Source organism: Xiphias gladius, chromosome 11, assembly GCF_016859285.1.
Source record: "Xiphias gladius isolate SHS-SW01 ecotype Sanya breed wild chromosome 11, ASM1685928v1, whole genome shotgun sequence".
Lineage (NCBI taxonomy): Eukaryota > Metazoa > Chordata > Actinopteri > Istiophoriformes > Xiphiidae > Xiphias > Xiphias gladius.
In genome coordinates, this window is record NC_053410.1 from 26,254,671 (window position 1) to 26,275,010 (window position 20,340).

At 38.4% G+C, this 20,340-nt stretch overlaps 1 protein-coding gene across 4 annotated transcripts in view; it reads right to left on the reverse strand.

The window, feature by feature from the left end:
* si:ch211-250c4.3 (uncharacterized protein LOC100535981 homolog) overlaps positions 1-13,238 on the reverse strand; it is a 50,875-nt gene extending 37,637 nt beyond the window's left edge. For all 4 annotated transcript variants that reach the window (XM_040139991.1, XM_040139989.1, XM_040139990.1 and 1 more), the window contains exon 1: positions 12,933-13,238. In XM_040139991.1, the coding sequence (XP_039995925.1) occupies positions 12,933-13,011 (79 nt within the window). In that variant the 5' untranslated portion in view covers positions 13,012-13,238. The remainder of the gene's footprint in view (positions 1-12,932) is intronic.
* Between the last annotated feature and the right edge of the window lie 7,102 nt (positions 13,239-20,340).

The window sequence follows — 20,340 nt, forward strand, 5'->3', positions numbered from 1 at the left end:
ATGATAAATGGAAATAGGTTTTCTTTTACAGAAGACTTTCCTCAGAAAGCATCTTGTTTCAATTGCAATCTCTCAAAACAGCAACCCACCCACAGTTCCTATTTAATGACCAATGTTTTGATAACCCTGTTGTTGAATAAAAGCAGGAGGGTTTTCCAGAGAGCAAACTCGAACACCCCAGCTCTGCCAAAACACTGATAGTACAGTGTACTGATAGTACACTTTTTTTTTTTACATTTGCCTGTATAGAAATTATGTTTCTATACAAGCAGCTCTGTGGACATGAAGACAGATTTGTCAGTCAGTTCACCTACACTGAAACATTTACCGTGAATTAGTCACTGTGAATGAAAAAAAAAGAAAAAAATCTGTGTGAGGCTTTGAACACATAAGACTCTGATCTATACAGAATAATTTCATGTTGTTATTGGATGGACTGATGGGACATTCCTGTCATAATTATCATATCATATTGGAGACTGTGTGATATTTCTGAATGAGGATGACTGTAGTGTGGCTAAAAAGATTATAACATTTCAAAACTGGAATAAATGTAAAAAGTTTAAAAGGGATTTTTGGAATACAGGCTGCATAGAGTCTGAACTGGTTTTAACAGCCTTTCACTCAATGAGCTTTTTAAATGTAAATTTACACTCAGTTAGAACCTCAGTAGTTTCTCAACTGCATATCAGCAAAACTATGAGGCTGTTACTGGGCCAAACTACGAGATTATAATCATAGATCAATAAACTAATGTCTTATCTGTTTGATCTATTTGTTTAAATCTATTTTCATCTTCTGCTGCCAGCAGCATTTTGTCCCCATCATTTACGGCTGAATAAAATAAAAATGTTATCTAACCAATAGTAGGATTCCAGCGCTTTATCATCCATGAAGGACATTCAAGTGGATTCAGGTGGACTATGCTGGATAAAATATTATTGTTATAGTGTTAATATATTGACTAACATATTTTCCACTCCAGCTCAGGCGCTTTCACCGCTGTCGCTCTTTTTTTAAAGATAAATGTGCGTTAATGTCACACATGAATCTTTCTGGTTCTACTGGATTACTTTGGAGGCTCTGCTCTATATTTACCCGTTGCCTGGGTGAATCACTGTATCAGAGCTTCACTGATGATGGCTTTTTTTTTTTTTCATTCACCACACATGCACTCAATTCAGAGTAACTCAAAGTTGACTGAACTAAGTCTGATCAGCTCTTCTGGTACCAGAAACTCTAAGTTTTCAATCTCAGAGTTCAAGATTAAGCTCTGAGTTTGCTAGACCTGCTTTCTGGAATACCCCCCAGGTCTCTTCCCATGTTAATTACTGTCTGTGTTTTCCCACTTCGGTTCAACACAAAAACAAAGCGCTACCCATTTATAAAAGTTAAAATACAGTTTCCTTGTTTTACCACATGGCTTATGTATAGCCAGAATCTAGCAAATAACTTAAACTCTTCAAACAACAAATGGCCACAAGAAATAATGAATGTGTACGTCATCAATAACATAATTCATCTCCCAAGAAAAACAACAGCATTGGTTCTGTGTCCAATTGCCTAATATGGTACATTTATCTGATTAAAAAACCTTTAGTGGTTGGTGAATTATGACTTTTTGGACAGAATGTCAATGATGGATTCTTTTAACAATAACCATGGTCCCCACAGTCATTCCCTTATATTAACCAAGTCTTTTTAAAACCCAAACCACAATCTTTCCCTAACCTCAACAAAGTAGTTTTTGTGCAACAGCCATACGTTATCCAAAATCATAAAACACTTACATGATTTGTAATGGTCATTTGTAACAGTTTTGGGAGGTACTGACAAATGATATCATCCCAAAAAGGGATGATTTTAGAGACAAAGACAAATTCTGTATTCAGCTTTTTAAATTAGAGGATTTATTGAAATAGTCACAGCAATTACTGAAGGCTAAGCATTGTGAATATTCAGTATTTGTTGTTATACATGGTTGTATATCAACAATTGGTTGTGGTCATTTGTTATTCGAAGAATTTAAGTTTTCAGTCATTAGATGCGATAATAATAGCTGGTTTATAGTACACATTTTATTCAACACCTATGCTTTGCAGGACATATGAACATAAAATTACGCCCAATTGTAGAACTCAGATGATAATCCCTTAGTTATGCTGCAAGAGGCACGGCTGCTGCTGCATCTATATCACACTGCTGCATGTCATTAACTCCGAGTCCTCTCGCTCCCTGTCCTAATTCTGTAGGTCTCTGTGACTCCAGAGCTGCAGGATCTGTATCATTATGAATTGTATTGCTATAATAATAATAATAATAATAATAATAATAATAATAATAATAATAATAATAATAATAATAATAATAATAATAATAATAATAATAATAATAATTATTATTATTATTATTATCATTATCATTATTATTATTATTATCATCATTATTATTATTAGTTGGTGCTGATACCATTGCTGTTATTTTCATCAATAACACTATTACACCTATATGTACCGCTATTATTATTATTATCATTATACCAATTGTCTGACAGTGCCTGAATACAACAGTGTATACAGCTGTTCCAGGTCTCCCTCTTTCTCCTCTCTCCCTCCTTTCCCTCCGCTCAACCAAACTGGCCAAGGCAGACGGCCGCCCACCCTCAGTCCAGTTCTGTCTGAGGTTTCTTTACGTTAAAGGGAGTTTTTCCTCTCCTCAAGTGCTTGCTCATGGTGGTAACATTGTAAGGCCTTGACCTTACTCTGTAAAGTACCTTGAGATAATGTATGTTATGATTTGACAGTATTTAATAAAATGTAGTTGAATTGAGTTGAATAATTCCATTTTAATCAGTATATTGGACAAGATAAATTCAGGTCCAGCTGACCATGTTATTAGATTTAGATATTAACATAGTCTACACATTTTGCTCTCTCGATCTTCTATCTGAATCATAAATTTGATTACGGTGAAGTTTTAGTATGACTTCACTAGAACAATACCTTAAGCCACTCAAAGACAGTGTGATGTACAATGATTTAGAGTCACCAGCAATGCAAACAATAGTCATGAAATACGAAATGCTTCCAGCTGACAGATATAAAGAACCCCTGCTTGGTTTTTTATCAGAACACCTCTGCTTTAACACATTTATACTAATGTTTCTCAGATGTAGAACTGCTCAACAGTTTTCCTGGATGAGTTTCAGATCAAAAGCTGAGGGCCCTGGCACAGAATCATTTATATTAGAAAAATTTTAGAGTGAAAGTAATTCACTTAAATAGAATTGCTACAATCAGAGGATTAGCTTACAAGTAAATCTTGTTGAGTGCAAACTGTCTATTGACAGTGCTGATATTTGAGGGAATGGAGAAGACAGCCTGACCAGTAAATCGGCACGAGCCAATATAACAGCCAATAATGACTTGTTACAGATATATTTATTAAATCATCTATATATCAGCTGATAAGTAATAAGATATTGCAGTGCAGACATACTGTATGTTTGTTGAATTAAGACAGTGTCTCCCTGACATAGTATTGCCACTAGAGATCACTGACAAGATTATTTTTACAATGTAAAATGTCCCACTTAGTACATATCGTCATTACAATTCTTCAAAAACCCAACTTGAGGGATCAAAATCAAGTTGGTTTATATTATATGGTTATGTAACAAAGAATATCTGACAATATATCATTATGAGATTTTTTGGAGCTCTAAAATATCAATATCAGTATTGGGCTTATAAATCCAGTCCTGGTTGAGCTATATTGGAAATCCAGAGAGTTAAGTAATATAAGAGTAATATAACAACTGTTTCATACCATCCAATTTAATATAACCCTGCTCTGCTGAAGTCTAAATTGCTCCAAAAAAGAGATGCAGAATGGTTTACAGTCAGTGAAACGAGTCAATGGTACACATAGAGTGTGTGTTTTGAATGAACAACGTTAACTTATTGTCTGTAGCAACAGAACTATGTAGCTTGCTAAAAGGAAACTGGCAAGTCAGCAAGGGAATGTTGCTGATATTTCAACTAGATTAAACCGTATTCCTGCCAAAATAAATTGGGCAAAGATGCTTTCGTAATATACTATAACTAAGCATGTTATCAATAATTTTCCATGATCAGATGAACAGTCATGTTCAAGTGTTTAAAAGAAGTAATTTCTATTTATAATTTGTATTTTCTAATTTGTATTATTGTATACGGAGGGTTGAAGGGTGAAAAGGCTTCAGTGCGTCTTGGCTACAAGTCTCTGGAACTCTAATGCAGGGATGGAACACTATTCTTCCAAAAGATGATGATGGTGTTGGAGAACACTTTCTGACACGTCAATCCAAAATCTCCCATAGATGTTTATTTGGGTTGAGATCTGAGTGGGTTATCCAACGCAACCTTACGATAAAATCCCACTTTGTAGACGGACTGTTCTTACTGACAGTCTGGTCACGTCCTGTATTGACATTCTCAGGCACTGGAGGAAAAGTTGCTCTTCAGTTTTTCCTTACATATCGCTCTAATGCACGAGCATCATGGTCATCAAATGTCATCTGTCGACCACAGTTTCCAACCCTGTTTATTGATGTCTTTCCCATCGATCTAAGTGCAGATGTCACTTTAATCACTGCTCCTATTGAAACACAAGCCAGCTGAGCAGTCTTTGTAGCTCCTGCCATCCATGCCCCAACAATTTACCCTCTTTCAAATTCACTTAGACCTTTTTCTCTTGCCATCTTGATACAAAATTAGAATCAACTGGGCCTGCCTGTAGAATAACAACAGATTTTTTCTGTGGAAATCAAACATTATACATTGGTTTTTACTCTACTTATCACTCAATCCTGGCTTATTTATTTTCTTAAATGTTTTTTTCTGGTCCTGCCTGACCTGTGAATTACCAGCAGACAATAAATAGAGCAGGTTTACTTTAATTACACGCTGAAGTCATCTGGCCAACTCAGCCGTGTAATCTGACTCCTTGCTATTTTGATACAATACCTGTCCTTCCCTATAATCCTCTCCACGCAACCACCGTCTGCTGGACAGGTGTCACCCTGATCCAGCTGTTCTCATCCCTCCCAAACAACATAAACAGATATTCTATCCTGTAATTGTCTGCACAGGCTGACTCAGCCTATTTCCAGTCTCTGTGCTTGACTAAGCCCCACAACATATAATTACAAACAGTCCACCTCCTCTCCCCCCTCTCCAAACTCACCCTGAAGCCTCTTTTCTGTCTAAAAACATCCTTGAGCCATTTCACATCATATTAATTTTGCATTCCAGAGAGTGCTAGTGTTGTCATTCAAATTAGTCCCTTACAAGGTCAGAGTTTTCAGAACTAAAGGTGATAAAGTAGAGTAAGTGGATTGCCCTGTTGCCCTCTCTCATGCTGTGGGCTTGGACACCATGAGAACGATGTTCTGAGCTGCCCAGAAGGCTGGAGGGAAAACACAGCCTTCATCCAGGGGTTAACAGAGGCTAGTGAGTATTGGGAATTAAAAAAACACAACAGTCCACTAGGTCCACTTCTTCTATGCAAACAGCTGAGTCACATATAAATGCAGCACTGGTGTAAAACATGCAGACAGGGTGAAGATATTAAACGTGCTTTAGACCAAACGTTTGAATGCGCCAGATGTCACATTAAAGGAGAACTCCATTGAGTTTACACATAAGTGTCTGTTTGGGGGTCTTTGGGAGTATACGGCACACGGCAAAAAGTCGGACAAAGCCTTTTGTTGCTTCAGAGGGAGCTGAATGAAGTCTGTTAAATTCCATCAAATGACTTAGTGTTTGTTGGGTCTGAAAAAAATGTGGCGGTGTGGAGTTAAGAACAAGTGAGCTTAACAGAATTTTTTGTAGACCACATTTCATCTCTGTTTGAGGCTACAGGTTTGAGGTAACATTAGCCGCTACTAGCATAGCACACTCCTACCAAACTTAGCAGTCAAAATGCATTGTGGGTAATGGAGGTGGCAGGTTTTGTCAAGGAAGAAGAATGTGTGGAATAGGAAAGACAATATCTCTGATACTGCTCCATCAATTCTGATACTTTTAAACTAACCATAAGTCATAAGTAACCAACCGTAAGTCTGATAATGTTACAGAACTGCTAAATTGGTTGAGCACTCTTTCAAAGTGACCTTGATTGAGGTATCATTGCTGGTGTCAGCTATTGAAGCTCTAGAGTTTGTGCTATACTAAATAAAACAGAATAAAACAAATACAGGTACACTTCTGAGGGTAAAAGTTTTTGCTGAAAGTGGCTGAAAGACAAGCTTCCTGAAGCAAGTGTGTGTAACAAAAAGGAGTACCACAGTGATGTGAAGAAATACAATTCTGCTTCCACCAACTATCAACCAACATTCATCACATCTGACTGGTGAAACCACTGTGGAGGTGCCTTAAATTGCAGCTCATCTAATGGCCAATAGATGATGGCTCCAAAATAATTAAAATCGGTCATTTCTATCCTCAACTTAATCCAAGGTAGCTCATTCATCTTGCTGCCAGGCACATACGTAGCCCATTTCCTTTGCACTTATTGTGCATTTATGTCTTCTATAATCTTAAAGGAGTAGTTCAACATCTTGGAAATATAAGAAGATTAATACCACTCTCATGTCTGTGTGTTAAATAACAAAGCATAAAGACAGGAATAAGGGGGGAAAAAACTAGCTTATATCTGTCCAAGTGAAAAATACACCAGTAAAGCTCACTAATCAACACGTTAGAGCTCATTGGTGATGTCCATACACAGAAATGTAAAAACAGTAATTTAGAGGGGGGTTGCATGCTGGACCTATTCTTTAAAGCCGAGGGTTCCGTCCTGGATTACATTAGGCTTTTGCTGCAAATCAGGGAAAGTAGTTCATTTCACTTCTTCTAATGTGTATGAGTGTATGAGTGTATGAGTGTAATGTGTAATGGCGTGAGTTTGAGAAGTATTTTCCAATAGGCAGATAAAAAAGGTTACTATTTTATATGTGTTGGGGATTGTTTACTTGCTAAGTTTCCCAGATTTGGATTTTTTTTTTGCTGCTGTAACCACAAAAAAGGTATTGAGTGGTACATTTAAAATAATATCTTTTAGGAAAATTAAGTGAAATCACAGACACACTATGTTGTATTACATGCCACAGTGAGTATCAATGACGCATTACTTAATTACCACAGTAGGTTGACCAGGTCTACCTCTTAGCTGCTACAATGCAGTTTTTCTTGAGCTGACATTTCCCGGTAACAATTCGTTGTCTCAGGATAGCTAAATAAAGGTGACAGTGGCTTGAATTCAGCTGCAAGCTCTCAATCACAGGAAAATCTGACACAGAATAGCTAACCAAGTTCACAGCAGAAAAAATTCCACTTATAAATGTGATCATCTGTTTATTTCTTCTTTTTCGTGCCATATCTCACTCCTAAAATCATTTTCTAGCTGTGCTTATACTCTCAGGTGGTGTATTCCTAAAGGCTTTAGTCCGTTTACAAATATAGGCTTCACCTCCTGCAGCAGGTCTGTGCTATCTGACTGCCTCTTAATGCAGAAGACAGGTTTTTGAGATTTTGGTAGGTTTTTCGAGGCACCCAATGCAGAGATTTGAAAGCCCCAGGGTAAACAGGGGGCTCTGTTGGCCTCTCAGATCCTGAGCACAGGAGGTCATAAACAGGCTGTGACAAGCTAGCTATTTTTACAGCCCATGTGGGTTATGGGTATTTCAGCTCCCCATTAGCACCCCTGGTAGTCAGTGTTTATGACTGAAGGAAGAAAGAGGTTTGAGTGGAAGAGCCAAGTGGTCAGCTATTGTTTTGGGAGGGGTGGTGTGGAAAGTATTGTTAAAATTTCAATTATTTAAATTGTAATTATTTCTATGCTTAATCAATGCAAAATCACTTTAGACTGCTTAAGAATGAGGTTACAAACTGATTATCATCAAACCAAAAACCTTAAAACTTCTTAAACTCAAGTCTCCACTGTTACTGAATCAAATCTGGCGCACAAACATGAGGCGACTGCAGTTGTGGGATCAGGTCAGTTACACATAATTGTTGGAGTATATGATCTCATTTTTACATTGTTACCTTTTCATTAATGACGCAAGTCTGACTTTTAATTTTCATTGTTTAAATTTAGATTTAATTGAGTAGTAAATACATTGATTTGATTCTTTGTGAAACTTAACATTTTTAACAATGTTCAGGCCATTAATAATTTATCCAGTTAACTGTGGATTTAGTATGTTAAAGTAATATCAGGAGTTTAACATTCTCAGAATACAATATATTCTCTACAATAAATACTTTTCAAATTAACACTTTGAGAAAATTGGAAATTTTTATGACTGTGTTCAGAGAGACTATAACAACTGCCTGGAAAAAAAAAAAAAAAAAAAGACACCCACCGTCACTAATTTCAATGAGGCAACTTCGTTTAGCAAGTGGAGATGCATCGAGGGTTCTGGCAACAACTTAAAAAAAAATAAATTTAAAAAAAATAAAAAATCAACGACAGCTAGCTGGTAGCCTATACTGATGGCCTTTCCTTTACTCTCCTGTACCTTTAGAGCCGTCTGAAGGCTGTTTCATCTGCAGTCTCTAACTGGAATGATGTTTTGCTGTCAAACCACAATTATGCAGAGCAGGTCCACCGGTTACATTACGCATGTGCAACAAGCCTCAGACTGTTGAAAAAACATCCACAGAAACTTCTGTGCTTATGTGCACACCTTTTGTCTTTTTGATTAATTATTCAACAGTTTCCACTGCAAATCAACAAGCATGTTGGATTCCAAGAGTTGGTTCTATTAAATATCTTGGAACGGTTCAAATTTCTCCCTCTGCTGATTTATTGGTGAATCATTACCAGGACCACACTAATGTTGCAATAGGCAGGCAGCTATTTCAGTCCCAGATTGTCAGCAATCATTTTTGCATTTAAAACAGTGACATCTAACTAAGGAAAAGCTGCTTCAGTTTCAGGGTCCAGTTATTGTTGGTGCTGGCTCACTGTCACATTTCCATGGCTTAAGGAGACATTGTTAACGTTATTAACACCTGTGCTTTTCCTACTATGACGAGTCACAATGACTGCTGTGAAAAGGACTATTAAGGGAGGACAATTTTCTAATTAGACCACTGTTTGCATTTATTTGCCCCAGACAGCCACTTGTACAAGTGTTAGCTAAATTGTAAGTGGACTGCACATATATAGTGCTTTTCTAGTTTTATCAACTGCTCAAAGCAATTTACACTACTGCTACATTCACCCGTTCACACACACATTCATACAGCGTTTTCTATTAATACACACACACACACACACACACTCACAGACCAGGGCCGTGGATCAAACCCCCGACCTTCTGTTTAGTGGACAACATGCTCTACTACCTGTGACACAGCCGTTTGCTACGAGCTACCTCGTAGCGGACAACCATGTCATTGGAAGTGTAACTGAGTATTTGTGTTAAGCTCAGCCTCTGACTGAACTCAGAAATCATCAGAAACCCTTTCGGTTCAATTATTTTCCTCCAGTCTCTCGTCCTTTTTCCACTAATTTCTGTATGTTTGTGAAGCTGATACACACAGATACATGCAAATCTTGAGCTTATGTTGAAAGAGTTTCAACTGGTTGCATCTTTACTTCAGTTCGTGCTGACCCTGGGGAACTGGCATCCACTCATGTCTCTCCATTGACACCTCTAAAATTCACATCGTTTTTCAACAGTCAAACATGCATATTATGATATAAATTAATACTTGTCAAATGAACCCATATTTTATCAGTACATTAAAGGATTCAGGTAGTGCCATAACATCTACAGTACATAGCAAAAGTGTTACGTGTTGTTTTTTAAAAAACAATGTCAGAAATATCACACCTTTGGTAATCTGTATGTTTTGCCCCACCACCACCACCATCCTCTAAAACCTGGAGAAGCAGTACACCTCTGGGTCTCATCTCTCAACACATGGGATCCCCCTCTTTTTTAATCACCCCTTTTCTTCCATCCCGAAGGATGATACCCAGTTTCCCTCTCTTTATCAAAGTTAACGGGGGGCCACCAACTCCGCTTTGTCCTATCAGAAACCATTAAGATAAGGCAAGAATGTGCAGGAGCACAGGCTACTTTCGTCAGTCTGACTTCCCATCCTTTGCCATTCCCTAACAAACAGCCAGATCAGTGGTGTAATACTCCAAGTCCCACATTCAACATTTTACTGAAGAAGAACTAAACATGTAGTAGCAGTAAAATGTACTAAAATACCAAAATAAAAGAACTCATTGTGAAGAAGAAAAGAATGGAGTTACACTGTCAGGCAAAAACACTATCACCAGTTTTTGGTATTTTCATGTTAGTTCACTATGTAATGCATGGTCACTGGTCCTAGGCTAAATTTTGAGTAGTTTGTATCTCAATACGATTTTGAAAAATGTTTTCCTACTTCTGGAAGAGAACCGATTGTAGTTTGGATCTCTGTTATACTTGCTTTTTCCACATTTGCTGTCCAAAATTTAAGGTGAATCAATGTGATTTTGGTTTTGCAAACTGAATGTAATCTGAAACGGCAACAAAGTGAAATTTTTCACTATGATTCAGATCAGAGAATTAAGGGTATTATCACAACCCTGCAATGCTACCAGTCCTTTGCTAAGCCCATAGGTACAGACAATGTATAGCATATAAAATTGATTCAAGACATACTAAAAGCACCAAACATCAACAACCTTCCTATGCGCAGGAAACGTCTCTCAACACTCCATGTCAATCAGTGGGTACTCTTTTGTGTCACACACACACAACATGTTCACTACTTTATTCACCTCAACAACTCAAATTCCTTATCACTGAATATGGTCTAACAACCTCTCTCTACATTGTAATCCTGTTCATTTGCTGATCCCCACCAGATGATGAGCAGAGAATTTCATGGAGGGCCAATTATTTAAACTTTTCTGACTGCATTTCAAGTTCTCTGCAGTCTCATGAATCAAAGCACATCAGATTTCAGCCAGTGATGTTATATTAAAGTCCGGACAAAGGCAGTGTTAAATCGATAACAGGGACACACAAGAAAGCACAAATAAAAAGCTGCTCCCCACTGCATGGAGTTTTATCTTTACAAAGCCCTCTGCTTCTTACTTTGACTTAACATGGCAAACACTGTGATGGCTGTCAAGCAGCGCATAGGGGCTCCCTCACAGCTGCAACAATGAGTAGATTTATCATCACTCCCACAACAAAATGGCCAGAGGATTTGCTGCTCAGCAGGTGTGTTGGCTTGTGCCATAAAAAGCTGACAGTGATATCTAAGAGAGCACTTGGACGTGGAATACACGTGGAGCAGCCTGACGCCAGGATTAGAAAGGGAAGGAGGGATGAGAATAAGAACTCTCAGTGTATTGCTGCAGAGTTTTAAATTGCTTTTGATTTTGTGTGGCACCGTCATAGAGAGAGAGCTTTCACAAACTCAACACAGATTAAAATTGCTGTGCTGAAAGAATGACTGTCAAAATACCATAACTTCACTCTTGAGACATATACTGGCAGTATCAAATTCACACCCCTTAAAGCTCCACTAATCGATATTTTGAAATTACCAATGGAACAAATGACTGCATAATGTGAAAGCGGTAACCCATGGTAAAACAAATATCATTGCAGCTTTAAAATTTTTTTTGGATTAACAGTGGATATTACGGCTACATGTAGGATATGTGAAAGGTGTTGCTCACAATGGCAAACCCAGTTTAACAAAGCTCTTAGCCTCTTTTAGGCAGATTTACTGTTTGGTTCAGTCTCACTGCGCTCATCAGCTTGATATCCAGCAATTGCAGGCAGCTGTTTTCACTGAGGAGCTCTGATAAACCCACTGTATACTACCTGTCCAGCACCTAGCAGCAAAGTTAGCAGTTTGAGAATAGCAAGTGTCCAAAGGAGAGTAAATATTGAACACATATTTGTCAGGTGGACAACAACATGACTCCAAAAAACTAAAAACTTTATCTTTGTCATCAAATCACACTCATCAGAAAGCAATATATATTTACATTTTACAATTTTGAAATTATGCACTATTAGCTGGCGCTTACTATGTCGTATCAAAATCATACATGCGTGGCTGCTTTAATGGAGTGACAGTAACTCATACTTTCCTGGCTATTTTTTTCAGAGTAGTACTGAAATTACCTAGCAAGCAAAAAACCTAAACTTGCATCATTGAATAAATTTTCCTTCTTTAAAAACTGCTATTCAGTCCTGTTCTCCTGTTATGACACAGGAAGAAGGTGGTACAGTATATATATATCTGTTCTTCATGTCTGTTTTGTCGGGGTAGCCAGACCAGATAAAGATTTAGAGCTCTCAGTTTTCATTAAAACCACTTCTTGAAAAGAAAGGAGGAGACCAGGAAAGTTTTATGATTAACAGCCAGAGAAGATGAAAAATCAGGTCTTAAAAGTTGATTTTGGAGCCTCCTGAATGTTTATTGCCCTTTAAAAAGGGAAGTTAATCTGCTCTCTGGGAATCCAATTAAACTTTTATTAAACAGACTGAGTCATATTTTGGAGCTGCTAATCTCAACAGACAACAGATTTGCTTCCCATTAAAATACCCGTGTAGACCCACAGTTAAGTAAATTCTTTTTCTCACTTCCTCAACTCAATTCCAATGTTAGTCATCTACAATACAAAGCACAGCACAGAGGCCCTCAGAGTGCCAATCATTCCTCGGCTTGCTGAGACAAATACCCTGTAGAGGTCAAGCAAATGAATAAGCTGTTAGTGGGACGGAGGTAGCATCGGTTTGTGAAGAGAGAATTTGTCTGCTGATGAATCATCAGATAAACTAGGGCTGCATTTCATCTCGCAGGAGACTCAGATGACAAAGAGATGATGTAGAAGAAGATAGTAAGTGATGGTACCTTTCCTCCAAGGAGCCAGGATGGAGATTGACTTCTGCCAGCTGATGACAAGCCCAGCCTTTTTCCTTTTCACACTCATGCTGCTCTAACAATCCCTTAAGTTGAGGAAACTTCAAATGTGTTGAAGATAAAAAAAAAAGAATAAAGACTTCCTCAGAGTTTCCTCATCGTGGAATATTCTGCTTTGAAATTCAGTTGTGAAAAAGGCATCTGTTGTTGGAGGATTCCGTGTGGAGGTTGTCCTCGAGCAGCGTCATGATACCTGTGTTTCTTTGCGCGCTGGACTGCCTGTGTGCGAGTGTGTGAGAGCGCGTGTGAATGTTTCTAATTCCTCCAGCTGAGAAGAGTAAAGGGGCCAGGCTCCAGCAGCAGTTTGAGTCATGAAAGGAGGAGGAGAAGAAGGAGTGGCAACCAGCCAGAGGGAGAGAGGTGGAGGAGGAGGGAAACGTGATTTACACTCAGCCTGAAGGCGAACAGGGAGCAGCAAGAGCTGGGGGAAGACCGAGAATGGTTAAAGAGTGGTCCACTGAGAGTTTAGAGATAAAGTCCCCATTCACATCAATCACAGCTTCAAATCTGAGAGAGTTACAGTGCATAACACTTAATGTTAGTTAAAGTGCCATTAATGTAACATTAATCTAGGTCACTTTCCTAATACATAACGTTTAAGAAATATTTGAGTGGATGTAAATGACCAAATAAAAACATGTTATAATGATTGAGTTTACAGGGAAAAATTGAGGTAGTCCAATTGTAAGAGAGTAAAAGGTATAGATTTAGATCCTGAGAACCTGAGAAATAATATCGTCACACAATTTCGACCGGAAAAGGCAATAATGGACAGTGATCACTGTTAAATGCCTACAATTGCTGTATTAGAACTATATTAGCCATAGTTTAAGTGTTTAACTTACTTTTACCTTAGTGAATTCCTTTTGTATTTAATTGCAGTTATTTTAATGTGAGGACACTTCTGTAGCATAGGTGTTACTGTTTTACTAAGAGCCATCCTTGTTGGAAGGTTAGTGGCTTTGTAATGGGAAAAAGTGGAGAGGTGTGGATAAGGACAACACGTGTGTGCGTTTGTGTGTCTGTACATGTGTGTATACGTGTATGACTATACAGTACTTGTAAGGACCAATTTAAGACCTTTGGAGTGAAGACATTTTGTCAGGTCCTCACTCCTTCAAAGGGCTGTTTGAAGGTTCAGATCTGGTTTTAGGGTTCAGGTTAGAATCAGGTTTAGGTTAGGGCTAGGGTAAGGGGCGGGTTTAGACATTCGGTTGTGATGGTTTACATTAGGGTGAGGGACTAGAGAATGTGTGTGTGGGTGTGTGTCTGTATGTGAGGGGGAGGAGTAGCTGACTGATAACTCGACAAGGGCTGTAAGATAAATGAATGTGTCAAAGTTGCGCCTCTTCTCAATAGTAGTAGAGCTCATACTGTATGTAAGGTAGCACACTGATCAGAGTTTAATTCAAGGACAGTTCAGACGGAAATGTGGCTGGAATCAAACCTACACAATAGGGTTGGTTTTTTAGAGGTAGTTCTCTCTTTAAATGGCAAACTACACACCTACCCAAAGTACTCATTTTTTGGTAATCATTCCTATTGTTTATGCTGCCATTGTGCTCACCAAAGTAATTGTTGAGATCTGGGAACATGACAGCAATTCTACAACAAAGTCTCTCAGGTCAAGAAACACGAGGGGTCAGAAACAAACTAACAGCTAATCCACATTATCTGAACCACTTCATTTGGAGGTCAAACTGAAAGTAAGCAAACCTGAAATGTTGCTAATAAATCCTCATTGCATAAGAAAACTGTGTGCAAATTTACAGTAAGTACAGTAGGTCAAAGATGAAACAGGAATTGGGCCTATAAACTAATTTTCTTCACTTATTCAAATAAGTTTGTCTGAACTGGGTTGTTTGTTTGCAACTTGATCATTTTTTGACTGCCTTCTTTTTAGCACTGGCACGGTATTTCCACATTTCAATAATTAATTTTATTATTGCTAACAGGAATGATGGCCAAAACTACAAAAGTAGCACCTACGTTGTTATAAACCTAATTGTCATTAGGTTTCTTTCCCATTTTTTTTTTTTTTTTTTTGTGGTTATAGGTTGCTGCTGTTAACAATGGGTTAAAACCATTAGAGAAGATGTGTACTAAAGTTGTCAGACCCCTTCACAGAGACTGAAAAATACTACTCAGTTAACACAGTTAGTGGTCAGTCAATAAAAACTGTTTCATGACAATCCATCCAATATTGGTCAACATATGTATATCACCCAGCACCAAAAAATGTCAAACTTGTGGTGGCACTTGAGGAAAAGTCAGGAGAATCACCAAAGTCTCTAAAATACACTCTCTGAGCAGTTTATTAGGACAACACCCTACTAATACTGTGTAGGAAGGGAGTTGCCAAACGTTTTTGGCTGTGGACTACATACAGTCACAGTCACATGAGTCACGGGCCAATATTAAGCGTGGCAGTTTCATACCAATTACAGTGCAAGAAAAACTTATTAGACCAGAAAACCCCTGTGCCATTGAAAATTCATTTTCTATCAAAATAACTATATAACACCACTGAAAAGTTTAACTGTTGACATAACAGCAGTTTATTGATGTTCTCACATATTACAGTAGGCATTTCTGTATCTTAAATTTAATACAATGAAACTCTTTAAAACTCTCATTCAAATAGCAAAAAGAACAGGAGAAAAGATAAAGAAAGGGACGAGGCAGTATCCAATAGTCCTCCACAACTCTCAGTGAATATAGTTCATGGCCCAAGTGTCCAACTAAATGATTATGATGCAATGTCTAAATCTGCAGATAGGCTATTTAAGTTAAAACAGTGAGAACAGTCAAAACAGTCAGACCATAAAGAAATGGTCAATTATTGGTTTCTGTGACAAGAGGTTTTAAACAGATAATTCAATATAAAAAGTTTCAGTGCAAAATAAAAGGCTAGGATAAAAATATGAAGAGGAGAAAAGATAAAGAACGGGACAAAGGCATGCCTCGAAAACTCTCCAGCAGCCCTGAGCATCTCTTTCTTTGAAGTAATCAGATTGTTCCTTCAGAAAATCCTTGTGAAAAAAAAAAAACATAATATATAAATACATAGATACTGTGTGTGTGTGTGTGTGTGAGTGTGAGTGTGAGAGAGAGAGAGATTCTGTCATAGGCTACTTTTGGGGAAAAATTTTAGCTTATTGGGGAGGGCTTGTCTTAGTGGGGATAAAAGTTAGCCCTTTGACTTGTCGGTCAACTGTTTTTCTGGACATTCTGACATTGTTGATTTCTTGAGTTTTCTCTCGGCACATTATCCAGCAACTTTAATGAGGCACTCTTTAATAAAGTCCCCATTCAAGAAGGGTTTTCTGTGCTGGGCGATGCACTGAGCTACCTTGTAGCTAGCCATTGTGGCATTTTCCTGTACTTTGTTGGCAAAAAAACTGCTGCTGAGCAAACAGGCTAGTTGCCAGATGTTTAACTTTCCTCTCTTGCTCTGTGCCAGTGCACAAAGTGTAGGACTGATGTTTTGTTTCTTAGTGTCTTTGAAATAAACACACTTCCCCTTGACGACTTCTGTGAAAAAGTATTCATTTCCCCATCATGTCCTAAAATTTTTTGGCAACACCTTGCTAATTTATGTCTCTTTGATTCCATGTTAATCAACTGAGGTAAACAATTTCATAGATGAGTAATCATTGCAGTGGTCAGTCTAGTAGTTGTTCAAAATGGCAGTGACATCTTTTGCTGGAACTAAGAAGTGCAATGTATGTACAGTAAAATTTATTGTTAGAGACTGTTTTCAAGGGGCTATATTCCATTTTATTTTTTAAATTCACGCTGGGCCACTTAAAAACAACATGGGGCCATATTTTGGTCAAGCCTGGTGTAGAGCCTCCCTTTCCTCTCACTGAACTCATTGTCATGTTCATTAAACTAATTATAGACTACTTTCTCTCTGTGACATGATGCAAGTGTTTGCACATGAGATAAAAATCTCATGTCCAGACCCAAAGCAACAATGAATGTATCCTACTGTACTGTGTCCACAAGTACTATGTGTGTGTCAAAGCCTGATATACTGTATCTTATGTCTCTCATAGAGCTCCATTGTTGTCCAAAACTATTAAAAACACATCAGTGAGCCACACTGTTGTACTGGGTGACATATTCCTTCATTACCATGTACTCATACATTTTAATTTGTTTGGTGGGTATTGTTTGATTCAATCCCGCATACACCGGCTTGTTGCCCAATTAATCACTTGAGTACTAAATGTGGATTAATCCACTGCTAAAAACAGTCCTCAACAAATGCATGCCTTTTTATTTTTTAAATTAAAAAAAAAAAAAAGTTTATTCAACCAGATAAATCACAAAGAGGTTAACAACCACTTTTCAAGGGACACCTGGCTAGGATGGCAGCATCACAAGTTTACAACAGGACAATAAAACATCAGCCACAAAAATAAACAATACTGCAAACCAGGTAACAATGTATAAAGGCTTATTTACACTGAGTAGACAGTATATTAGGAACACCTAGCTAAAACTAAACCAGTCTAATAAGAAAGCCCTTCAATAAATCATATCTTCATGAAGGTTATAATGTTCAGTTTATTTTGAAACTGTTTCAGAGGTGCTGACTCAACTTAATGGTCATTTTGGAGGCTGAAGTTTGTGCTGCTGATGAATTGTATTATGTTATACGGACAGCTGTTTCTATCATGTTGGTCACCAGATTTATATCAGTGAGGGTAGACTTAACAAAAGAAACAACTCTCTGAGATGTTTTTGCCACAGCGTTCAAATGTATCGACACAAAAATCTGAGGAATTTAAGAATAGCCAGTAGTGGTGCTTTAATGAGACAATAGTGAATAATTCACAAAAAGCAGGGAAGACACATGCGGTCAGTGTTTTCAGTCAAGTCTTCTTGATTGAAGGTCATCACATCATCTGGTTTAGGTAGCATCCAGTGGTAAAAACACACCTCTCTCAGGTCGCACCTGCTTCCATTGCTGTAGCTTTGAACCTGCCCGTTCTGCTACGTTTGAATTTACTCACCGTCATAGCGTGGCTTGCTGCTTCAATTACACTACCGGTCAGAAAAGATTTACAGTACCCCCATTTTTCCAGTTTTTATTGAACTTTAAACATTTAATCAACCTTGAATGTTACAAAGGTAAGTGGTAAGCTGTCTCAAAAAACACAACTAAACAAAAAAAACAAAAAAAAACTAAAAAACCTGTATATTTCATAGAAAACAGCTACAGCTTTCCTGTAGCTTGATGCTTTTCTTCTACAGGAGCCCCAACTTACTTACAAACCCTCTGCCTGTACAAAGGCAGAGTTGGAACAAACTCTGTTACTACACCCTCTGATGCATTAATAGGACAAAACTGTGCAGTAGGAAGTAGAACGGTGAAGAAGACAAGTGACAGATGAAGACAGACTGGTTGGTCAGGGGTTCATCCCACAGCAAGATTTCGACCCAAAACATTAGAAGACTACAATTCCTGCCTCGAGGTTGTATGCCACCGTCGACCACTCAAGTTGCAGTTTACATCCATGTCTGTCCACACTCATTTAATATATGTAGTGAAGACTTGGAAGGGATGTAGTAAAATGTATGAAAGTAGTAATCTGGAAGATTTAAGTCCTGGTTAATTTGGCAATACCTGAAGTTACTGGTAAAACGCAAATGTGGTTTAATACTACAGATCCCGAAATTCTGGGGGCAGAAAAACAAACTATTGTCGTTTTAATAAAGAAGTCAGGCAATAATTGGCCTTTTTCCATCATTCCGTGCCCAACTGTGATCTGATTTTATGTTGCACATGGCATGGGTCTGTAAACAGAAGGGCACAGTGAAAGGAGTTGGTTACCTGGCTGAGAAGATCTAAGTGTGCAGCCTGTTGCCTGCAGCCCTTCATCTAACAGCTCACTGTGGCTGTTCCTCTATCCGAAAATGCCCAAAATGGCTGTCATCTTGTTTCATAGACGCATTGCTGATTAACAATTAGTAAGTGCTAAGACGGGGCAGCTGTGGCTCAGGAGGTAGAGCGGGTCGTCCAGTAACCAGAGGGTCATTGGTATGATCCCCAGCTTCTCTAGTCCACATGTTGAAGTGTCCTTGGGCAAGATACTGAACCCCAAATTCAGTATCTGTGTATTTCCTGTGACTACTTCATAATAAAAGTCAACTCGTGCTTTGACAGGTAAATGCTTTTAATGTTAAGCTGCAGCAGTAGGAAATGTTCGGTTTGCATTAGCTGTAACTTAATAAAACATGTTTTCCAGGAATGTCCCCACAGACACCCACTTCGTAACACTGCAAATATATGAATATTGCAATACTGTCATCAGTGGGCCATAGGCTCAATCACCATTGTGTTCCCTAATTTACCAACAGTGACTTAACAGACATTTATTTAAATGCAAGTCTTCGAGATTGCCATTTTCAGTAAATTATGTCATGATTAGCGAATTAATTCTTGAGTTTTGGCCAAAAACGTGTTTTGAGAGGACACAGTGATCTTGACCTTTAACCTTAGACCACCAAAATCTAATCAGTTCATCGTTGAGTCCAAATGAGCGCCCGTGCCAAATTTGAAGAAATTCCCTCCAGGCTTCTCTGAGATATTGCATTCACGAGAAAGGGATGGACTTGAGGGCACACTGGCCTGGACCTTTAACCATTGACCACCAAAATCGAATCAGTACATCCTTGTGGACGGACAAATGGACAACCTGAAAACATGTGGTCATAATCTTAGGGTGCTGGCATCACGGAGGGAGAAAAACAGAACCCAGTCACATTAACAACCACTAGCACTAGTTAAAGCAACATAGTTACCAATGTCGGCACCAATAACATTAGGATGAAGCAGTCAGAGATCATAAAAGTTAGCCTAGCTAGGACGTTTGACTTTGCCAAAAAGATGGATATAGAAGATAGATGACTCGGCATCTAATCCCTTACCCGTGTGGGGTTACTTCCCTGAACCGCTGGCTGGCTCGTCACAAGAGTGAGCAGGGATTTGGTTTTGGGGATAACTAGCCTTCTTTCAGGGGCCGCCCGACCGCTTGAGAGTAGACAGCCTTCATTCTACCGATGTAGGTGAAGCTATTTTATCTAGAAATATAGACAGGTGTTAACGTCAGGTTTGACATTAGGGACTTAGTGCACCGCTGCTTGCAGGTGATTAGAGACCCTGCTAGGTTTTATAGGAAGTGTGGTTTTATAGTCCATTAATTTAGAAAATAAGTCCATCCTGGAAAATCCTCAGAGTGTAGACTGAAAGATCAGACCGAAAGCCAGATAGCCAACATTGAGACTGTCTCCCTCCTCCACTTTATTATTCGAAAAAATGCAAATG